At 46.6% G+C, this 23,439-nt stretch overlaps 1 protein-coding gene across 1 annotated transcript in view; it reads left to right on the top strand.

Moving 5' to 3' along the window:
• The window catches only part of LOC121554687 (NACHT and WD repeat domain-containing protein 2-like), an 82,179-nt gene that overhangs the window by 49,209 nt on the left and 9,531 nt on the right, over positions 1 to 23,439 (top strand). The window contains exons 5-7 of the mRNA XM_041868363.2: positions 12,526 to 12,729; positions 16,713 to 16,863; positions 22,070 to 22,659. Coding sequence (XP_041724297.2) covers positions 12,526 to 12,729; positions 16,713 to 16,863; positions 22,070 to 22,659 — 945 coding nt within the window. The remainder of the gene's footprint in view (positions 1 to 12,525; positions 12,730 to 16,712; positions 16,864 to 22,069; positions 22,660 to 23,439) is intronic.

Raw genomic sequence — 23,439 nt, 5'->3', positions numbered from 1 at the left:
CTCATCTGACCAGAGTACCTTCTTCCATATGTTTGGGGAGTCTCCCACATGCCTTCTGGCGTGCACCAAACGTGTTTGCTTATTTTTTCTTAAAGCAATGGCTTTTTTTCTGGCCACTCTTCCGTAAAGCCTAGCTCTGTGGAGTGTACGGCTTAAAGTGGTCCTATGGACAGATACTCCAATCTCCGCTGTGGAGCTTTGCAGCTCCTTCAGGGTTATCTTTGGTCTCTTTGTTGCCTCTCTGATTAATGCCCTCCTTGCCTGGTCTGTGAGCTTTGGTGGGCGGCCCTCTCTTGGCAGGTTTGTTGTGGTGCCAAATTCTTTCCATTATTTAATAATGGATTTAATGGTGCTCCGTGGGATGTTCAAAGTTTCTGATATTTTTTTTATAACCCAACCCTGATCTGTACTTCTCCACAACTTTGTCCCTGACCTGTTTGGAGAGCTCCTTGGTCTTCATGGTGCCGCTTGCTTGGTGGTGCCCCTTGCTTAGTGGTGTTGCAGACTCTGGGGTCTTTCAGAACAGGTGTATATATACTGAGATCATGTGACAGATCATGTGACACTTAGATTGCACACAGGTGGACTTTATTTAATTAATTATGTGACTTCTGAAGGTAATTGGTTGCACCAGATCTTATTTAGGGGCTTCATAGCAAAGGGGGTGAATACATATGCACACACCACTTTTCCGTTGTTTATTTTGTAGAATTTTTTGAAACAAGTTATTTTTTAATTTCACCTCACCAATTTGGACTATTTTGTGTATGTCCATTACATGAAATCCAAATAAAAATCCATTTAAATTACAGGTTGTAATGCAACAAAATAGGAAAAACACCAAGGGGGATGAATACTTTTGCAAGGCACTGTATGTGCTGGATAGGGGGCCTTTAATCATAGGATAGCATAGATACACATGCACAAACACACACAAACTTTTGACAGCTTGCCCTGTGGATGAGCTATTGCAATCACCCGACTAGCTCTGGTTTTTCCCGGGTGGCTCAATAACTGTGTTAAGAGGCCTAACTCCTTAGCTTGAAGAAGCACTGTGCACACATACAGCACACACACACACCAGCAGTGTGTACACACACACATACACACACACACACACACACTAGAACCCTCTTGAATTATACTCCCAGCACCTCCTTGCAATCTGTCTCTCTGCAGTTGAATTTTTTTGGATATATTAGAACCCTCTCTCAGTTAACGGGTTATCATCGCCTGGTGGGAGTCAATTTTTAGATCAGTGTGTCTACTCTAAGGACCCAGCCCTGCCCTAGCTTCTTTTTTCACATAGAGGGAGAGATACATTTATAGATGTGAAAGCTTGACAGATGTTGTCCCTTGGTTCTTGTGGTAATGTTGCTGAGAGCCATATTTTCCCTCCTCTGAAGTGACTGACTGATACACTTTCTTTGATCAGTGGCAGACGTGTAGTCAGAGATGCGGTTGACAGTTCAGGGTTGTGTTTGTCGATTGAGAACTAAGGGTTTTGGGTGGATTCTCCTTATTGTTTACATTGAGTCTGACAAGTGAAAAGCAGTGGTGTAAAGTACTTAAGTAAAATACTTTAAAGTACTACTTAAGTAATTTTTTGGGGTATCTGTACTTTACTTTACTATTTATATTTTTGCCAACTTTTACTTTTACTTCACTACATTCCTAAAGAAAATAATGTACTTTTTACTCCATCAATTTTTCCTGACACCCAAAAGTACTCGTTACATTTTGACAGGAAAATGGTCCAATTCACACACTTATCAAGAGAACATACCTGGTCATCCCTACCGACTCATTAAACACAGATGCATCATTTGTAAATGATGTCTGAGTGTTGGAGTGTGCCCCTGGCTATCAGTCAATAAAAATAAAATAATAATGGTGCCGTCTGGTTTGCTTAATATAAGCAATTTGAAATGATTTATACTTGTACTTTTACTTTTGATACTTAAGTACATTTGAGCAATTCCATTTACTTTTACATGAGTCATTTTCTATTAAGGTATCTTTACTTTTACTCAGGTATGACCATTTAGTACTTTTTCCACCACTGGTGAAAAGCTGAAGACCTAAAAACTGCTATATTAGTAGAGTTGCTTGAATAGAATATGACTGTAGAGATGATTTAGGATTTTTAGATACAGTAAGTACACATGTTATAAAGCAGGAGCTCAGGCTAATACAGAACTCTACACACACACACTCTACCTCACACACACACACTTTCCTTCTCACTCACACAAACTGAGGCGTACATATCCCGCCACAGTAGCAAAACCAAACCAGAACCCTCCTCGGTCTCCCAGCTCCATGACTCACAGATCCACCCCCCACCTCCTTCCCCAGTCTTTCCCACTGCCTCCCTCCCAGGCTGAGCTGCATTTTCCCCCAGTGTCCCTGTTAGCCAGCACAGCCCCGGAGGTCCCCCTAGCCTGCCTGTCCTCCTGCCTGCTTCTCCACATGGCGGTGCGAGTCACTTCAAAGCCTGTACTGCCACTGCGCCCTGGGCGAACGCAAGGCTCAGAGGAGGGATGAAGGAATTGTGGGATGGAAAGAGAGGGAAGAAAGGGGGGATGGGGATACTTGAGGGATGTTACAGAGGCTCCTTGGTGATATGGGTTCCACCATGGCCTGTGAGAGAGAGAGAGAGAGAGAGAGAGAGAGAGAGAGAGAGAGAGAGAGAGAGAGAGAGAGAGAGAGAGAGAGAGAGAGAGAGAGAGAGAGAGAGAGAGAGAGAGAGAGAGAGAGAGAGAGAGAGAGAGAGAGAGAGAGAGAGAGAAAGCGAGAGAGAGAGAGAGAGCCAGAGAGAGAGAGAGAGAGAGAGAGAGAGAGAGAGAGAGAGAGAGAGAGAGAGAGAGAGAGAGAGAGAGAGAGAGGTTAAATACTCCTCCGCTGGATTCAGCAGCTTAGAGCAGGCTAAGCATTGCCTCCTGTGTCTGTCCACAGTGGATGGGTTTGGACCAGAGAAGCTTTGAAATCCTCATTGCCTTCCTCCTCCTCCCATGGTCTTTCTGTCAGTATACACAACATCACTAGTGTTTTATTGGCACTTTACTATTAGATAACATTCCTTTACAATTAATATTTACTCTAGAGGGGTGTAATAGTCATAGACCATAAAATTATGTCTCTGTCAATGATGCATACTGTTTAAACAGTGTATGATGGGTGCTTGACACTTCTTTAATGTGTTATCTGTTATGGTTATGACATTCTCACAGATAAGACAGGTGGCACTACAGGGCCACTAAATACACACACACACACACAAACACACACACACTCACACAAACACCCACACAGAAACCTGTCTGGGCTTTTTCAAACCTGTCGATCTGTCGCCGCAATAAAGTAGGTTTCCATGGCAATTGCAGGGGTTGGCATGGTGATGGTGTCATTGACCAGAGATTAAGCATGACAATGAGGCATGACCTGTTTTCCTAGAATTCCCACATGTAAAATTATGATTCTTTCAGAACACCACAAGGACATACAGTATATCCATTCACAAAGTACAGTTGTTTTACCTGTTTTGCTACTTTTATAAGTGAAATGGAGTAATACTATAACGCAGCATTCTTACAGTACAGTCTCCTGCGATTCAGTCTACATGATGTAGTGTTAAGGCAATATGCCTGGTTGGAGACTTGCATTCTGAGAATGTTGTTTTACAGGGCAATTGCATGAGGAAGCCATCTTAACACAAAAAGACGGTAAATCGGAAAACCCCATAATCAGACATAATCACACATCCCAGTCACCATAGCGATAAGAAGGCCTTATCAGAAGGGATTTCCCTAACGCCTGCTGTTCAAACCAGTGATTAGTGAAGATGATTGATGCTGGTTGGTATCAAACAGTTTTCAAAGCGTTCAACGTGATGTAGTATGTAGATGTGTACCAGTCTCTGTGAAGTATCACTTTACTGTGATTCTTCTGATAGATTATTCTAGTTCCATGACATCTTGATTCAGATTTTCCATGTATACATTTGTTCTCCTGTATTCCAATAGCACCAATATATGTGTTCCTTTCCCCTCACATGCAATGTGCAGCACAATGGAAAGGTTTGATAGAGAGCGATTTTATAGGCAGATTTATTCATTGATTTGTTGATTGATTTATGTGTCTCCTATAACAGTCCATCTTATTCAATCTGTACCCCACACCTCAAAAGCCAAATTGCATATAGGCTGGAGTGAAACCCTCCCAAGCATGTGAGGGAAGAGCAGGGCAGCTAAAAATTGCTTTTTTTATCCCATTCTGTTAAGTGCAAGGAGACAAAGCGCTCCGTTCCAAACCTTTGGGCCGCCTCCTTGCTCCCTTCTCCTCCATCCCTCCCTCCCTCCAACCCTCCCTCCTCTCCATAAAAACATAAAAAGTCAACCTTGGTGACAGAGAGAGGGACAGCAGGCAGGAGGGAGAGCTAGGGATAAGATGGAGAAAGAGGGATGAGTGAGAAAGAGGGGGAGAGAGGGTAGGATGTAGGAGAGAGTAAGGGCCTTCAGAAAGTATTCATACCCCTTGACTTATTCCACATTTTGTTGTGTTACAGGCTAAATTCTACATGGATTAAATATATTGTTTTTCTCACCCATCTACACACCATACCCCACAATGATAAAGTAAAAGCGTGTTTTTAGAAATGTTTGCACATTTATAGAAAATTAAATACAGCAATATCCCCTGGGTCAATACTTTGTAGAAACACCTTTGGCAGTGATTACAGATTCTCCCGAGTGGCGCAGTGGTCTAAGGCACTGCATCGCAGTGCTAGCTGTGCCACTACAGATCCTGGTTTGAATCCAGGCTCTGTCGTAGCCGGCCGCGACCGGGAGACCCGTGGGGGGGCGCACAATTGTCCCAGCGTCGTCCAGGGTGTGGAAGGGAATGGCCGGCAGGGATGTAGCTCAGTTGGTAGAGCATGGTGTTTGCAACGCCAGGGTTGTGGGTTCGATTCCCACGGGGGGCCAGTATGAAATAAAAATTAAAAAATTAAAAATTAAAAATAATGTATGCACTCACTAACTGTAAGTCGCTCTGGATAAGAGCGTCTGCTAAATGACTAAAATGTAAATTACAGCTGTGAGACTTTCTGGGTATGTCCCTAAGAGCTTTCCACACCTGAATTGTATAACATTTGCCCATTATTCCTTTCAAAATTCTTCAAGCTCTGTCAAAATGGTTGTTGATCATTGCTAGACAACCATTTTCAGGTCTTGCCAATTATTGTCTAGTAGATTTAAGTCAAAACTGTATCTCGGCCACTCATGAACAGTAGCTGTCTTCTTGGTTGTCACGACTTCCTCCGAGGCTGCCTCCTCTCCTTGTTCTGGCAGGCTTCGGTGTTCATCGTCACCAGCCTTCTAGCCACTGCCACTCCTCATCTCATCATTCCATTTGTTTTGTCTTGTTTATTACACACACCTGGTTCATATCCCCTCATCAGTACCGGTATAAGTGTTCCCACTGCCCCCTTGTCTTTGTGTGGGATTGTTTATTGTGGAGGATAATGAAGCTCAGTGGAGCTCCGTGTATTTTGTATCGCCAGGATATTTCCCTGTGTATTTTCCAGTGCTCCTTTTTTGCGCACTGGAGTGTTTATGACGCATTATTGCTTAACTCTGTATTTGCGGAATAAAGCCTGTTATTCTGTGATTTACCATCCTGCGCCTGACTCCTTCAACATCACCTCATCACATTGGTAAGCAGCTCCAGTGTAGATTTGGCCTTGTGTTTAAGGTTATTGTCCTGCTGAAAGGTGAATTCATCTCCCAGTGTCTGGTGGAAAGCAGACTGAACCAGGTTTTCCTCTAGGATTTTGCCTGTGCTTAGCTCCATTCCGTTTCTTTTTTATCCTGAAAAACTCCCCAGTTCTTAATGATTACAAACATACCCATAACATGACGCAACCACCACTATGCTTGAAAATATGGAGTGTGGTACTCAATAATGTGTTGTTTTGGATTTGCCCCAAACATAACTCATTGTATTCAGGCCAAAAAGTGAATTGCTTTGCCACATTATTTGCAGTATTACTTTAGTGCCTTGGTGGATTAATGTTTTGGAATATTTTTATTCTGTACAGACTTCCTTATTTTCACTCTGTCAATTAGGTTAGTATTGTGGAGTAACTACAATGTTGTTGAGCCACACTCAGTTTTCTCCTATCACAGCCATTAAACTGTTTTAAAGTCACCATTGGCCTCATTGTCACGCTCGTCGGGAACAGAGGAGGACCAAGGCGCAGCGTGGAATGCGAACATTTTATTATTATAAAGTATCACACGAACCAAACAACAAAACGAAAACGTGACGTCCCTGGTTACATACACAAACCAACACGGAACAAGAAACCACACCAAATGAATGCCTAACGGTTACTTAAGTATGGCTCCCAATCAGAGACAATGAGCTACAGCCATCTCTGATTGGGAGCCACCCTGGCCAACATAGAAATACAACAACTAGAACAAACACAAATGAAAACTCACACCCTGGCTCAACATACTAGAGTCCCCAGAGCCAGGGCGTGACACTCATGGTGAAATCCCTGAGCGGTTTCCTAACTCTTCGGCAACTGAGTTAGGAAGGATGCCTGTACCTTTGTAGTGATTGGGAGTATTGATACAACATCCATGAAATGAATAACTTCACCATGCTTAAAGGGATATTCAATGTCTGTTATTTATTTTTGTACCCACCTACCAATAGGTGCCCTTTGCAAGGCATTGGAAAAACTCCCTGGTCTTAGTCATTCAAAAGTAATGTTAAACACTAGTATTGCACACAGAGTTCATGCAACTTATTATGTGACTTCTTAAGCACATTTTTACTCCTAAACTTATTTAGGCTTGCCATAACATAGGGGTTGAATACTTATTGACTCAAGACATTTCAGCTTTTCATTTTGAATTAATGTGTAACATTTAAAAAAACATAATTCCACTTTAACATTACGGAGTATTTTGTGTAGGCCAGTGACATGTTTTCTTCTTAAATTTAATCAATTTTAAATTCAGGCTATTGCACAACAAAATGTGGAAAAAGTCAAGGGTGTGAATACTTTCTGAAGGCACTGTACATAGAGAGAGGTACAAGTGAGAGAGAGGGAGGGAAGAGAAGCGAGGGGGAGAAAGGGAGAGGAGATAGCATCTGTGCAAGTGTGTGTGACAGGACAGTACATAAAGGGCCAACCCACATGAAAAAATACTATGGTATTCACTGTAGTGTTTTTGCAAACTTTACTGTAGGATTCACTGTAGTGTTTTTGAGGACTGAAGTCTGCAAAAACACTACAGCAAATACTAAAGTATTTACTGTAGTGTACTGTAGTATTTACAGATAGCTATAGCATAAATACTGTACTAAAAGAAAACTGTACACACACACACACACTCGCAGTCACTCGCCCATCAAGTCCTTTCCTGCAAGGCAAGCTGACAGAGACTTTGTCAGCAGCTCATATAATTACTCTCCCTCACGCTCTCCTTCTATCTCACTCTCTCTCTTTCCATCTCTCTCTCTCAATCTCCCTAAGCTTAGTTCAGCTCTTTCCCAGATGTCTCTATCCCCCAATGACAAACTGATCTGCAGCACCCACAAAAAGCTGGCTCTGGCTCTGTTAAAGAAAACAGCTGATGGAAGGTTTTGATTGGAACTGTCGATAGTTCCTAATGAGGAGAATGTATCTCATCTCCCGCTGTCTTTTGAAACATTCCATTCCCTTTATGTCAGGGAGTTTGTTGTGATCTCAGTCAGCATCTATGCACAAACGACTGTCACTTTTTTTCATGTCTTGAAACAGCCGGCATACCTCAACTTTCTCCCTCAGATCTCTTGCCAAGCAATTTCAGGGGAACTGCCTCAATTTTGTTCAGCAGGCCCCGAATCGAAATTGGTTTGGGTAGAAAAAAATAGCTAGCTAACCCTATTCATTTGTCTTTTGCTGTACCTCAAACTTGTTTTCCCAAGAAAAGGTAGGACACAAATACAAATACTAATTTGATCTTGGTCAGTCTTTTTCATAAAAAATACTTAGACTTGATGGTACGATAAGTCACGTATATAGACAACACATAGAAAAGCCACTAATTTGATATCGTTTGTCAGAGATAGAGCTGATCTTACACTATGCAATGACTGCAAAGGCGCGTTCTGGCATTAATGTGCCTTTGCCGATGGCAGACTGACATCCTTTTTTCTTGAGAGAGTTCAAAGTCATCTCCATCCCTTCTCTCTGCCCCACGGGTATCAGTGTGTGGTTCCTACTCATGGCGAAGTACTGTAGTAGGGATCAGCTGGCTATTCGCTATGCTTTCCAGTGATGTTCTGCTCCCATTCTCCTCGCACGTGTTTGATTCTGCACATCATGCCTCGACTGGTAATTGTTCCTAATAATGATAATGAATTGGTCGTCGCTCAAAAGCATATGTATCACATTTCAGGAGAAGACACAGATGCAGACAGTGTTGAAGTAACAACAGTTTATTACAAAAACAGGGGGCAGGCAAATGACAGGTCAAGTGCAGGCAGAGGTCAGTAATCCAGATCAGAGTCCAAAAGGTACAGAACGGCAGGCAGTCTCAGGGTCAGGGCAGGCAGAGGTCAATAATCCAGGGTGGCGTGACAAGTTACAGATGGGCAGGCAGGCTCAGGATCAGGGCAGGCAGAATGGTCAAAACTAGAAAACAGGAACTTGAAAAAGACAGGAGCAAGGGAAAAAACGCTGGTAGGCTTGACAAAACTAAACGAACTGGCAACAGACAAACAGATGTATACACAGATGTATACACTGGGGATAATGGGGAAGATGGGCGACACCTGGAGGGGGATGTAGACAATCACAAAGACAGGTGAAACAGACCAGGGTGTGACAGTTGGCTCGCTCCGACTGGCCGTTGGACTGAGGGTGGAAACCGGAGGACAGGCTGGCCTACGACCCAATGAGTGTGCAGAACGCCTTCCAGAATCGGGACGAGAACTGAGGACCCCGGTCGGAGACCATGTCCACTGAGAGTCCATGGATCCGGAAGACGTGCTGCACCATGAGCTGGGCCATCTCTTTGGCGGAGGGTAGCTTGGGGAGAGGAATGCAGTGGGCGGCTTTGGAAAACCGGTCCACAACTGTCAGGATGGTGGTGTTGCCATCAGACAGGGGAAGACCTGTGACAAAGTCCAGGGATATATGAGACCAGGGACGGTGAGGAACAGGCAGAGGTTGGAGGAGACCAACCTGTCAGACGTGGAGCATGTGTTCTTGGGCGGAGCGGGAGAAGATGAGGATGTCAGCGAGGTAGAAGAAGATGAACCGCTTCAACATGTCGTGGAGAACATCATTAACCAGGGGCAGGAACACAGCTGGAGCATTGGTAAGGCCAAATGGCATGAACAGATACTCGTAATGACCACCGGCCGTGTTGAAGGCAGTCTTCCACTTGTCTCCCTCCCGTACCCGTACCAGGTGGTAGGCGTTCCGTAGGTCAAGCTTGGAGAACACATTGGCCCCCTGGAGCGGCTTGAAGGCTGAGGAGATGAGTGGGAGCGGGTAGCGGTTCTTCACTGTGATGTCGTTGAGGCCCCGGTAGTCGATGGACGGGCGCAGGGTTTTGTCCTTCTCCACAAAGAAGAACTCTGCGCCGGCGGGGGAGGCAGAAGGACGGATGAACCCGGCAGCTAGGGTGTCCTCAATGTAGGTCTCCATAGCCTTGGTCTCCGGACAGAACAGCGAGTACAGTCGTCCCTGGGGCGGTGTGGTGCCTGGGAGAAGGTTGATTCCGCAGTCGAAGGGTCGGTGCGGCAAAAGCAAAGTGACCCGGGCCTTACTGAACACCTCCCGAGGTCCTGGTACTCCGTGGGAATGGCGGAGAGGTCCGAGGCAACTTCCGAGCCCCCAGGAAGATGTCCCGGGGCAGGCTGCGCTGACTTCAGGCAATGAGCATGGCAGAACGGGCTCCAGCCCATGATGGCACCAGTAGACCAGTCAATAAAGGGGTTGTGTCGCTGGAGCCAAGAGAAACCCAATACCACGGGAAACTGAGGAGACTTAATTAGCAGGAATTGGATCGTCTCGCTGTGGTTCCCTGATACTCGTAGGTTGATGGAGGTGGGATTGTGGGTGAACCAGCCTATAGAGCGCTGGTCCAGCGCTCTAACGTCCATGTGAATGGAGAGGGGCTGAGTGGAGATGCCCAGCTCGGATGCCAGGGTAGCGTCCATAAAGCTCTCATCGGCCCCAGAGTAGATGAGTACCCAGAGAGATTTCAACTAGTTCCCCCACAGCAAGATCGCATGAAAGGGGGATTGAGTAAGGGGAGAGGAAAAGTTATCCGTATGGCCCACCAGAGTACTCGCTCCTACCGGTGAGCCTGGTCTTTTAGTGGACAGGTGGACACAAAATGACCAGTAGTCCCGCAATACAGGCAACTCTTCGTGTGAAGCCTGTATTGCCGTTCGGCTGGAGACAGCCTAGTCTCCCATTGTTCCGAATGGTCAAAGCGATGAGCGAGATCCGTCAGTAGTTCACAGGCTGCATGTCCTTTACTTCATCCGATACTCCTTGCAGGAACGTGTCGAACAGCACTTCCGGGTTCCAAGCTCACTCAGCTGCCAACGTGCGGAAATCAACTGCATAGTCTGCCACACTGCGGGATTCTTGCCGAAGCTGAATTAACTTCCGGTTAGCCTCTCTCCCAGACAATGGAGCATCGAAAACCTTTTTTACCTCCTGCATGAACTCCTCCAGACTGAAGCATACGGCCGACTGTTGTTCCCACACTGCCGTAGCCCAGGCGAGAGCCCTCCCGGACACCAGCGTGATGAGGTACGCTATCTTAGAGCGGTCCGAGGGGAAGGAGGAGGGCTGCAGCTCGATGATGAGCGAACACTGAGCGAGAAATGCCCGACAGGTTCCTGACTCTCCAGCGAAGCGTTACGGGGGAGGTAAGCGGGTTTCTCTGGAAACCGGGGTGGTCGCGCTGCTAACAGCTGGGTTACTGAGGGGCTGGGAGGTTACTGTCATGGTAGGCTGCCTAACAGACAACCCGCGGAATTGCTTCCAGCAATGTGTTAAACGCTCGGTCATGGCGATCGGCCAAGGTTTGGAACCCTTCCATGAACCCACGAAGCAACTCCTCGTGCCTTCCAATGGTGGCTCCTTGGGAGGAGATGGCGTTGCGGGGCTTGTCCGAGTCTGCTGGGTCAGTCATGGACAGTTCGTCCTATCACGTTTCAGGAGAAGACCCTGATGTAGACCGTGTCGAAGGAACAACAGTTTATTACAAAAACAGGGGGCTAGGCAAATGACAGGTCAAGGGCATGCAGAGGTCAGTAATCCAGATCAGAGTCCAAAAGGTACAGAACGGCAGGCAGTCTCAGGGTCAGGGCAGGCAGAGGTCAATAATCCAGGGTGGTGTGACAAGGTACAGAATGGCAGGCAGGCTCTGGGTCAGGGCAGGCAGAATGGTCAAAACCGGGAAAACTAGAAAACAGGAACTTGAAAAAGACAGGAGCAAGGGGAATAATGCTGGTAAGCTTGACAAAACAAAACGAACTGGCAACAGAGAACACAGGTATAAATACACTGAGGATAATGGGGAAGATGAGCGACACCTGGAGGGGGGTGGAGACAATCTCAAAGACAGGTGAAACAGATCAGGGTGTGACAATATTGAGAAGTGTGGTTCTGTGTGATAAGAAAGAGAATGAGCTAGTGCAAATTATTTCAGTGTGGTAGGCAAAGAAAGTATGATTAAATAAAACACTATTATTCTATCAAGCATGTGCGAGCAGTTTGGCTTTATATAATTTTGTATCCCTGGCCAAGTTATTATAGGAGACCGTGGTGATGATCAATAATGGTGGTGTTGCTGTTGACAATGATAATGATGAAGATTATGGCATTCATGACAACAGTACACCTTTAATCTTTGGTTACTGGCCCAATGCTCTTAACCACCAGGGTATCTTCCACTCTGTACCAACAGACATACCCATTCTCCATTATTCCATTCCATACAATTAATTTACATTCAAAGCAGCTACCCACACACTGACAAAGAACACAGACAAATGAATAGCAAAAGCAATACAATTCTGATACACTCAGCACGTCACCCTTCAATGGCTGGCCCTGACCATTTATTTTGCCTAGTTGTGTACCTTTCAGTCTAGCCGTGTACTGTGAATTCACTTTCGAAAAGGAAGAAAAGAAAACAGAAAAAATGAACTCTAAGCCCAGGCTGACAGAGCAGACCGGTACACATGAGACACACAAATGAAAGGCTGTCATTGTCTCCCTGTTTGCCTGGATGCCTTCACACAATAAGCACTTCAAGGCGAAAGGCAGTGCAGAAAGTCATAATCATAGTCTCAAAGATACTCCAAGATTGAGTGTAACTATAAACCTTGAAACCAATGATCATAGAAAGTCAAGCGGTGATGATGATGACCGTTCTACCTCTCTCTATCTTTCTTTCCTCCTACCTTCATTCCTCGTTCCTTCCTTGCTCATAGGGGCTGGTGGGGGAGAAGTATGGCAGTATCCGCGTGCCAGGGGAAGTGGAGGCTCCAGAGTTTGAGATGATCCTGGATGCGGCGTTGGAGGCGGGGCTGGACACACACGTCCTGGAGGAGTGGTACTGCCGAGACGAGAATGCCGTGCCACCAGCCTACTACCTCAAACCCAAAGCCCAGATGTTGAAGAACTACCAGAACTCAGTAAGATTTGAACCCTTCTGCCTCAAACCCTGCCACTCCAAACCATACTACTTTAAACCCAAAGCCCGAACTACAAACCTCAGTAAAATGAACCCTGAACCCTTCGGCCTTAAACCAATAGAACATTATGCCAAGACCCTAACCCAGTTGTTCTGGAATGGTAGTTGAGTGGGCCGTGGCCAGTTTCACTTGGATCATGGCAAAGACTAACTGAGTAGGTCTCGGTTAGACTTACCCAAGATACTGAAACATCATTACGGACAGCCAAAACTTTGTTCAGTATCACATTCACATTTGAAGAGCGAGCTTTTCTGCTGTGTTTTTGTCTAAGCCAACTGTTATGCTTGAACAAATGTCCTTGGGTTAACATTCACAAAAAGTTTTTTTAAAGCGCCAGTAAAACTAGCTAATAGAAGTCATTTGTCAACAATTCTCAACCCTTCTTTTATACAAAACGTTTAAACTTCAACTTTCTGCCCTCATTAGAATGTGTTGGCCTAGTGGAAGGTTTATGAGAGCTATAAAGATTTTCCCTATATTTTCTTAAAATAATTAAAAGCTTGGTAATCTTACTGTGAGTTGGGACTAGCAGTAAACATATCTGCAGATATCTACCTATCCATTTAACTATAGTGCTAGGCCAGTTAGTTTTAAGGTAAACATATTACATATACTGTAGTCGCTAGCTAAATGTTTGTGTATACCTGTGTAACAGTCACCATGTAAGTACAGCTGTTTTGTCTAACTAAACGTTAGCGCCTGTGTCACTGTGTGCTAGGTTAGCATGCTGTGAAAGCTAGCTAAACATTAGCGCTTTTGTCACTCAATGCGGCTCTTCCTCTTGGTTGGAGGTAGGAGGGAAATGAGAAAAACAGCAGGGTTTGCATCCTGGAAACTTATCTCATGAATCTCATTGACTTCCTCTCTCCAGGGATGTCTACTGCAGCTCTAGGGTATTGGACACAAAAACAAACACAATAGGATCAGCAGGTATAGATTGTGTTTCTTCTATACTGTGACTCTGTGGTCCAGTTCAGCTTGTGGAGATAATGCACTATATTGCATCGGTTTGCCGTGGGCCAAAACAACTCCAACAGTTTCTACTATATACCAACTCAACTTTCTTCCTTTTGCCAACTTCTATAGGTCTCTGGCTTTGTTAGTTTATCAATTGAGCTAGCTACGTACTCTCTAATCTACTATATACACTACATGACCAAAAGTATGTGGACACTTGCTCGTCAAACATTCCAAAATCATGGGCATTAATATGGAGTTGGTCCCCCCTTTGCTGCCATAACTGCCTCCACTGTTCTGGGAAGGCATTCCACAAGCTGTTGGAACATTGCTGCAGGGACTTGCTTCTATTCAGCCACAAGAGGATTAGTGAGGTCGGGCACGGATGTTGGGCGATTAGGCCTGGCTCGCAGTTGGCTTTCCAATTCATCCCAAAGGTGTTCGATGGAGTTGAGGTCAGTGCTTTGTGCAGGCCAGTCAAGTTCTTCCACACCGATCTCGACAAACCAATTCTGTATGGACCTCACTTTGTGCACGGTGGCATTGTCATTCGGAAACAGGAAAGGGCCTTCCCCAAACTATTGCCACAAGGTTGGAAGCACAGAATCCTCTAAAATGTCATTGTATACTGTAGTGTTAAAATGTCCCTTCACTGGAACTAAGGGGCCTAGCCCGAACCATGAAAAACTGCCCCAGACCATTATTACTCCACCAAACTTTCAGTTGGTGTCACGTCTCCTCCCCCTCCGGCGCTCTGATTCGCCGGTCTACTGAGCCACCGGTCTGAGCGCACCACCTCGGCAACACCGGAATGGAAACCGAACGGACCCTAATCACCTCCAGCGCACCTGCACCTCATCATCACCCCTATTTAGTTCTGGATGATGTTGTGTGTGATTGTTTAGCTTCGTGTCGTTTACTGTATCTTTGTTATTTCTCTTGCTCATTGTTAAGTAAACCTTGACCCTGTTAATTCCTGCGTCTGCCTCTTCGCGTCACAGAATCACACACCAAACGAAAATGGATGCAGCAGGATTTACCCAGTGCCTCGACCAGCACCAGCAGCAGCTTGCCCAGTTGAACGCTGCCATGCAGGAAGTGCTCCAAACTTTGCATAATCTGCCCAGCACTCCGGTTCCACCTCAGGGAGAGGCGAGTGCCCCCAATCCACTTGTTCCCGTGCTATCACCCACACCTGCGGGAACCCTCGCCTTACCGGAGCGCTATGACGTTAAAACTACTAAATGTAGCGGCTTCCTGCTACAGGTTTCCCTTTATCTGGTGTGTCAGCCTGGGGCATATCCATCTGACCAAGCCAGGATAGTGCTGGTTATTTCGCTTCTTAAAGGAAAGGCACTGGATTGGGCCACGGCAGTCTGTGAAGGAGAGGAGGCAGTGGCGCTTCCCTACCCCACCTTCCTCGCTAGGTTCAGGGCGGTGTTTGATCATCCCACGGAGGGGAAGGACGGGGGTGAGCGTCTCCTCCATCTACAACAGAGAGAGGGGCCTGTGTCCGAGTACGCTCTAAGCTTTCGCACGGTGGCGGCGTCTTACGGCTGGAATGAGCGTGCTCTGCACACAGTCTTCAGGAGAGGCTTACGGGAGGACATCAAGACGGAACTCGCATGTCGGGACGACGAGATGGACCTTGATACCCTCATCACCACGTCCATCTGTCTTGACGACATGTTGAGAGAGAGACGGCGTTCCCAACACCTCCCGGCGCATAGACGCTCACCCCATCTGAGCTATGGAAGCCGCCCTGCTTCCGAGTCCTCACCCCATGGTGGTGGGCAGCACCCCCTACACCACCACCGACCACAGATCTCCTGGCGGCTCCCTATCTAGGCGGTATGACTCCCGTCGCCGCTCCGTGAGTGTTACGTCAGCTCCTGTCACAAAACCATTGTTTTTAGTTCCCATAACAGTGACTGGTTATTCCTTCTCTTCCATTTCTACCGCAATGATAGTACGCATATCTTTCCGATGTCTTCTCTTCATTAATGGCTACGTGTCTCCCTCCTCACAGGCCCTGGGACTCTGCCATTGACCTGCTGGAGGGACAACACCCCCCGAAGAGTCGCATTTACCCCCTTTCCATGGCGGAGACTGAGGCCATTGAGAAGTATGTGGCGGAGACCCTGAAACAGGGGTGGCCAAAAAAGACGGAGGACTGAGACCATGCATTGACTACAGGGGGCTGAGCGCAATCACCACCAAGTACCGGTACCCCCTCCCTCTGGTTCCGTTGGCCATCAAGCAGCTACGAGGGGCCCGGTACTTTACCAAGTTGGACCTGAGGAGTGCCTACAACCTGATCCGAATCCGGGAAGGAGACGAGTGGAAGACGGCATTCAGCACTACCTCAGGCCACTATGAATACTGCATCATGCCCTACGGCCTCGCCAACGCACCTTCTGTGTTCCAGTCCTTTGTCAATGACGTGTTCCGGGACATGCTGAGTAGACAGGTGGTGGTGTACATTGACGATATCCTGATCTACTCGGCTACGTTCGAGGAGCACGTCAGGGACGTCCGAATAGTTATTGTGCTGACGTTGCTTCAAGAGGCAGTTTGAAACTCGGTAGTGAGTGTTGCAACCGAGGACAGAGGATGTCTACACGCTTCAGCACATGGCGGTCCCATTCTTTGAGCTTCACAATAACAGCACTTACAGTTAACCGGGGCAGCTCTAGCAGGGCAGAAATTTGACGAACTGGCTTGTTGGAAAGGTGGCATCCTATGACGGTGCCATGTTGAAAGTCACTGAGCTCTTCAGTGAGGCCATTTTACTGCCAATGTTTGTGCTCAATTTTACACACCTGTCAGCAACAGGTGTGGCTGAAATAGTGTAATCCACTAATTTGTTTACATATACTTTTGTATAGATAGTTCCGCTTTTTTGAACATACACTGTGTGCCAATTTCAATATTAAAAACTCCCTTTATCTCCCTCTCTTCTACAGATGGAGTCGAGCAGTGCAGCCAAGTTGAAGAACGACAAGGCGTGGAGGAACGTGTCTGAGGAGATCAAGAGGATCTTCCGTAGGTCTGTCCTGCAGCTCCAGGAGAAGGGCACCATGAAGCCCCCTCAAGCCAAGAAATTCCTCTGCTCTGGTATGTAGGCTACTCCTGTGTTCTCTTCTTCTTCCTCTTCTTCTGTGTTTATTTGCTGTTCTTCTTCTACGTCTGTTTTCTTCTTAGTTTTTTCCTTCTTCTTCTTCTACTAGAGTGTTGTACCATGAAAGTCAGTATAGTACTTTGTGTTATTTAGTGCTGTGGTGTTCTCTTGTTTACATCATTATGTTAATTGAGCCATACTGTACAACCAAGATATGTTTGTGGGTCCATTAATTGTGCCGAGAACATTTAACTGGGGGAGTAGTTCTCAGGCTTTAGTTAAAACATTTAAGCAATTATTATGATTATTTTATGGTAGCAATCAGTTTTCCTCATGAGCCAATGCACATATACCATCAGAGAGTCTTCGGTTTAAAGAAAAATACAGATAAGCCTTCTCATAAAGCCCAGATATAACCCTAAACAGATGTAATTGAATATTCATTGTCACCCTCTGTGTTTACCATTTTAAAGTATGTATGCTGTAGTATGTATGCTGTACCAAGTTAGCTAGCTGAATAAACTAAGTTAGAGTCTATTCCTTGAAAACATTGAACCGCTGTAGTTTACAACAATTATAATTTCTAAAGTGGAAGTTGGGAGAGTTATATTTGAGTGTTTCAGGTGAAACGTAAGTGAGGGAGGCCCCGCTCTCTCGCTTTCCCAGATGTTTAGTTAATTTCATTTCGATCTCCTTTGCATTATTGTAGCCTTTTTCTGTAGCCTGTCAACTATGTGTCTGTCTATCCCTGTTCTCTCCTCTCTGCACAGGCCATACAAATGCTTCACACCGCGTGGCTGCTGCCACTCTAATCTGGTGGTCCCTGCGCGCACGACCCACGTGGAATTCCAGGTCTCCGGCAGCCTCTGGAACTGCCGTTCTGCGGCCAACAAGGCAGAGTTGATCTCAGCCTATGCTACCCTCCAGTCCCTCGACTTCTTGACGCTGACGGAAACATGGATTACCACAAAAAACACTGCTACTCCTACAGCTCTTTCCTCGTCTGACCATGTGTTCTCGCATACCCCGACAGCATCTGGTCAGCGTGGCGGTGGCACAGGAATCCTCATCTCTCCCAAGTGGACATTCTCTCTTTTTCCCCTGACCCATCTGTCTATCTCTTCATTTGAATTCCATGCTGTCACAGTCACTAGCCCATTCAAGCTTAACATCCTTGTCATTAATCGCCCTCCAGGTTCCCTTGGAGAGTTCATCAATGAGCTTGACGCCTTGATAAGTTCCTTTCCTGAGGATGGCTCACCCCTCACAGTTCTGGGTGACTTTAACCTCCCTACGTCTGCCTTTGACTCATTTCTCTCTGCCTCCTTCTTTCCACTCCTTTCCTCTTTTGACCTCACCCTCTCACCGTCCCCCCCTACTCACAAGGCAGGCAATACGCTTGACCTCATCTTTACTAGATGCTGTTCTTCTACTAATCTCACTGCAACTCCCCTCCAAGTCTCCAACCACTACTTTGTATACTTTTCTCTCTCGCTCTCCTCCAACACTACTCACTCTGCCCCTACTCAGATGGTAATGTGCTGTCGCAACCTTCGCTCTCTCTCTCCCACTACTCTCTCCTCTTCCATCCTATCATCTCTTCCCTCTGCTAAATCCTTCTCCCTCCGATCTCCTGATTCTGCCTCCTCAACCCTCCTCTCCTCCCTTTCTGCATCTTTTGACTCTATGTCCCCTATCCTCCCAGCCGGCTCAGTCCTCCACTCCTGCTCCATGGCTTGACGACTCATTGCGAGCTCACAGAAGAGGGCTCCAGGCAGCCGAGCGGAAATGGAGGGAAACTAGACTCCCTGCGGACCTGTCATCTTTTCACTCCCTCCTCTCTACATTCTCTTCCTCTGTTTCCGCTGCTAAAGCCACTTTCTACCACTCTAAATTTCAAGCCTCTGCCTCTAACCCTAGGAAGCTCTTTGCCACCTTCTCCTCCCTGCTGAATCCTCCTCCTCCTCCCCCTCCCTTCTCCCTCTCTCTGGATGACTTCGTCAACCATTTTGAAAAGAAGGTTGACGACATCCAATCCTCATTTATTAAGTCAAATGACACCGCTGGTCCTGCTCACACTGCCCTACCCTATGCTTTGACTTCTTTCTCCCCTCTCTCTCCAGATGAAATCTTGCGACTTGTGATGGCCGGCCCCCCAACAACCTGCCACATTGACCCTATCCCCTCCCCTCCTCTCTTCTCCAGACCATTTCCGGAGACCTTCTCCCTTACCTCACCTCGCTCATCAACTCATCCTTGACCACTGGCCATGTCTTCCGTCTTCAAGAGAGCGAGAGTTGCACCCCTCCTCAAAAAACCTACACTCGATCCCTCCGATGTCAACAACTACAGACCAGTATCGCTTTCTTTTCTCTCCAAAACTCTTGAGCGTGCCGTCTCTAGCCAACTCTCCTGCTATCTCTCTCAGAATGACCTTCTTGATGCAAACCAGTCAGGTTTCAAGACTGGTCATTCAACTGAGACTGCTCTTCTCTGTGTCTCGGAGGCTGTCCGCACTGCTAAAGCTAACTCTCTCTCCTCTGTTCTTATTCTTCTAGACAGATCCGCTGCCTTTGATACTGTGAACCATTAGATCCTCCTCTCCACCCTCTCCGAGTTGGGCATCTCCGGCGCTGCTCACTCTTGGATTGCGTCCTACCTGACAGGTCGCTCCTACCAGGTGTCGTGGCGAGAATCTGTCTCCGCTCCACGTGCTCTCACCACTGGTGTCCCCCAGGGCTCAGTTCTAGCCCCTCTCCTATTCTCTCTATACACCAAGTCACTTGGCTCTGTCATATCCTCACATGGTCTCTCCTATCATTGCTACGCAGACAACACACAATTAATTATCTCCTTTCCCCTTCTGATAACCAGGTGGCGAATCGCATCTCTGCATGTCTGGCAGACATATCAGTGTGGATGTCGGATCACCACCTCAAGCTGAACCTTGGCAAGACGGAGCTGCTCTTCCTCCCGCGGAAGGACTGCCCGCTCCATGATCTTGCCATCACGGTTGACAACTCCATTGTGTCCTCCTCCCAGAGTGCAAAGAATCTTGAAGTGACCCTGGACAACACCATGTCGTTCTCCGCTAACATCAAAGCGGTGACCCGATCCTGCAGGTTCATGCTCTACAACATTCGCAGAGTACGACCCTATCTTACACATAAAGTGGCACAGGTCCTAATCCAGACACTTGTCATCTCCCGTCTGGATTACTGCAACTCGCTGTTGGCTGGGCTCCCTGCCTGTGCCATTAAACCCCTACAACTTATCCAGAACGCTGCAGCCCGTCTGGTGTTCAACCTTCCCAAGTTCTCTCATGTCTCCCCGCACCTCCGCACACTCCACTGGCTTCCAGTTGAGGCTCGCATCTACTACAAGACCATGGTGCTTGCCTACGGAGCTGTGAGGGGAACGGCACCTCCTTACCTTCAGGCTCTGACCAAACGAGGGAATTACGTTCATCCACCTCTGGCCTGCTAGCTCCCCTACCTCTACGGAAGCACAGTTCCAGCTCAGCCCAGTCAAAACTATTCGCTGCTCTGGCACCCCAATGGTGGAACAAGCTCCCCCACGACGCCAGGACAGCGGAGTCACTGACCACCTTCCGGAGACACTTGAAACCCTACTTCTTTGAGGAATACCTGGAATAGTATAAAAGTAATCCTTCTTCCCCCACCCCCCATTAAAAAAAATAAAAAAAAGTGGTTGTCCCACTGGCTATCATAAGTTGAATGCACCAATTTGTAAGTCGCTCTGGATAAGAGCATCTGCTAAATGATGTAAATGTAAATGTATGCCCTAGAGTTCTCAAAATTGGGTCTATTTAGACTAAAGGTCACTCTATTTGGGATAATCTAATAAACACTGATCCAATTGGGCACGATCATCCATTTTGAGGGTGAGAGAAAAATAAGTATATTCCCGTTATCTGCAAGGCATTTCTCTAGCATCTCTCTGTAGCCTTTTTTTGGCTGTTGTACCGTGCAATGTTTGTTGTGTTTTGTGGGACATTGGCATCATGGGTGCCGGCTGGGTTTCTTTGTAGGCCAGGCATTTGTACCTAGAGAGAAAGCAGCAACACTGCTAGCGGCAGCCTACTTTTTAATGAATATATGGGGAATTTCGAGGTTGTTTTCTATGTTCCCCTGCTGAGCCATATACGCTGTGGACATTACAAATTCACACAAAGTAATTTAACTTAATTACCATGCAGATTTCTATGTTTGATTCATTCAAAGGCATAGCCAAGGCCTTTGTGTAGCCTAAGGAAAAAATACATTCAGTATGCCAGTTATTGACTATACCGAGCTTCAAACAGTGTTTTCATACGCTCGCTTCTCTCCCCCTCCAGCCGCTCTCCCCTTCTTTTCTCTCTGTTGCTTCTATAGCACGCTGCAGTGTGAGCGATACCACACAGGAGATGCTGGCAGAGTTTCAGTACACTCTTAGAAAAAAGGGTTCCAAAACAGTTATTCGGCTGTCCCAATAGGTTAACAATATTTGGTTCTAGGTAGAACCCTTTTGGGGTTCATGTAGAACTCTGTGGAAAGGGTTGTATATGGAACCCAAAAGGGTTCTATTTGGAACCAAAAGTGTTCTACCTGGAACCAAAAGGGTTCTTCGAAGGGTTCTCCTGTGGGGACAGCCAAAGAACCCTTTAAGGTTCTAGATAACACCTTTCTTTCTAAGAGTGTAGAGCTGGCTCTTTGGGGGTCTTTGATAAGGCTGCAATGCTGGATTATGTGATTGTATCAACCATGTTTCTCCTTAAACAAGGCTTAGGGGAAACATCTCTCCTTAAACAAGGCTTAGGGGAAACATATCTAATCGCAGACTAAAGACAGGCTAAAAAAAGACTGCCAGAATCTGTGCAGCTTTACTTTAGCCTCCCAAATCTCAAAATGTGTCTGTTTTGAAGACAATCGTTGGAGCACACAACAGCATCCAGTGCTCGCCTTTTCAAGCTACTTAGAAAATGGGTAGGCCTGTTAGTAGCCTGGCTACTTCAGGGACACATTTTCAAGTAACTTTGAACAATATTAGGACTCCAAATCATCCGTGGGTTTTATATAATAGCATTGGATGCACAAGGTTAGCCTAACTCCTCAGAAACATTATATAGCAATGTTTCTTTATGGTTAAAACTTTCTAACTTTGAATTGATTGACTGTATGTTTTTTTTTTCCTATTTTCCAGCCTTGGAGGATGAACTGGACTTTGCATTGGGCAAACAAACGCCAGCCTTCCTCAAGAAGTGTGTCTGCTACATCCGCAAGATCTCCAACTTCGACCGACATGCGAAGCTCCCGGAGATGGCCAAGTACATGGACATCGTCGTCGCTGAGGACCGCGTCATGCGTAACCAGGAAGCCTACGAACGTCTCTTAAAGGTGCGGGATGAGTTTATCCCAACAGTGGTGGCCTCGTCGAACCTCCGCGTCTACTCTTCTGTGACGCATTGCGACATGAAGCTAGGCTACTCCCAGGAGGTGGAGAGCCACTACGTCGAAGGCTTGTGTAAACAGTTCTACGAGGATATGGTGGACATCATCCAGGCCACAGTCCAGCAGAACTTTGACACAGAGACGGACCCCTTGTACGATGAGATCCTCCAGCACCTGTCCCTGTGTAAGAACTTCTCTGCGTTCTACGATTATACGAGCGAGACGCTGGACCTCGTGCAGGAGTATCTGCTGCCGTCTAAGGGGAGTAGGATGAGTCCTCTGGTTGTTTACGGCGGGCCATGCACGGGGAAGACACTGCTGCTAGCGGAGGTGGCCAAACAGGTGAGAGTCATGCCATTGTACTGTGGGGGGTGGAATTCTGGTCTTTGGGACTTAATGGGACTTCCTGGTTTAGATCAATGTTGATTTAAGAAATAAAAGGATGGCTTTAGCTAGCACAACAGGCATTCATGTGAGAGAGAATGTGCATTTTTGTGTCTCTCTGTGTTTGTCCGTGTGAGTGTGTCCATCTGTGTGTGTACCTCCTTCTGTGCGCGAGAGTATGCAAGGGTGTGCGTATGCTCGCTACACATGCATTATCCATCTGTATGTGTTTGTTTGATGCACGTGAGTCCATCCATCACTATGCACAGGTGCCTATGTTTGTGAATTCATGGATGTGTGCCTGTATGCCCTTACATGTGTGTGTCAGGTCAGTGTTCACTCACTGGCCTGTCTGTTGCTGGGCCATCTGGCTGCCCGGCCAGTCGGGCCCATTAGGGTCATGTTCCAGGAAGCCCACAGTGCAGTTGCCCGGGGCGGCTCTACCCTGCGTCTCTCTTCAACCTTTATAATGGATGCCATGAAATTGCCTTCTTGTAAGATAAAGTGATTTACTTTATGGAATACAGGCAGGGAGCCACGCTCGACTAAGCCACACATATTTGGGCACAAAGCCAAACTCGCACACTTTCATTCTGCTGCTCCATTGTGATTTATCCCCTAATTCACTGAAAGGCAGGCAAGCGGAGTGCTGCAAAATGCTGTTTATAGATTGAGACAGAACAACATTTTTACATTTTAGCAGACACTCTTATCCAGAGCAACTTACAGTTAGTGAGT

Source organism: Coregonus clupeaformis, unplaced genomic scaffold (genome assembly GCF_020615455.1).
Source record: "Coregonus clupeaformis isolate EN_2021a unplaced genomic scaffold, ASM2061545v1 scaf0023, whole genome shotgun sequence".
Classification (NCBI taxonomy): Eukaryota; Metazoa; Chordata; class Actinopteri; order Salmoniformes; family Salmonidae; genus Coregonus; species Coregonus clupeaformis.
This window is presented reverse-complemented; position numbering and strand designations above follow the sequence as displayed.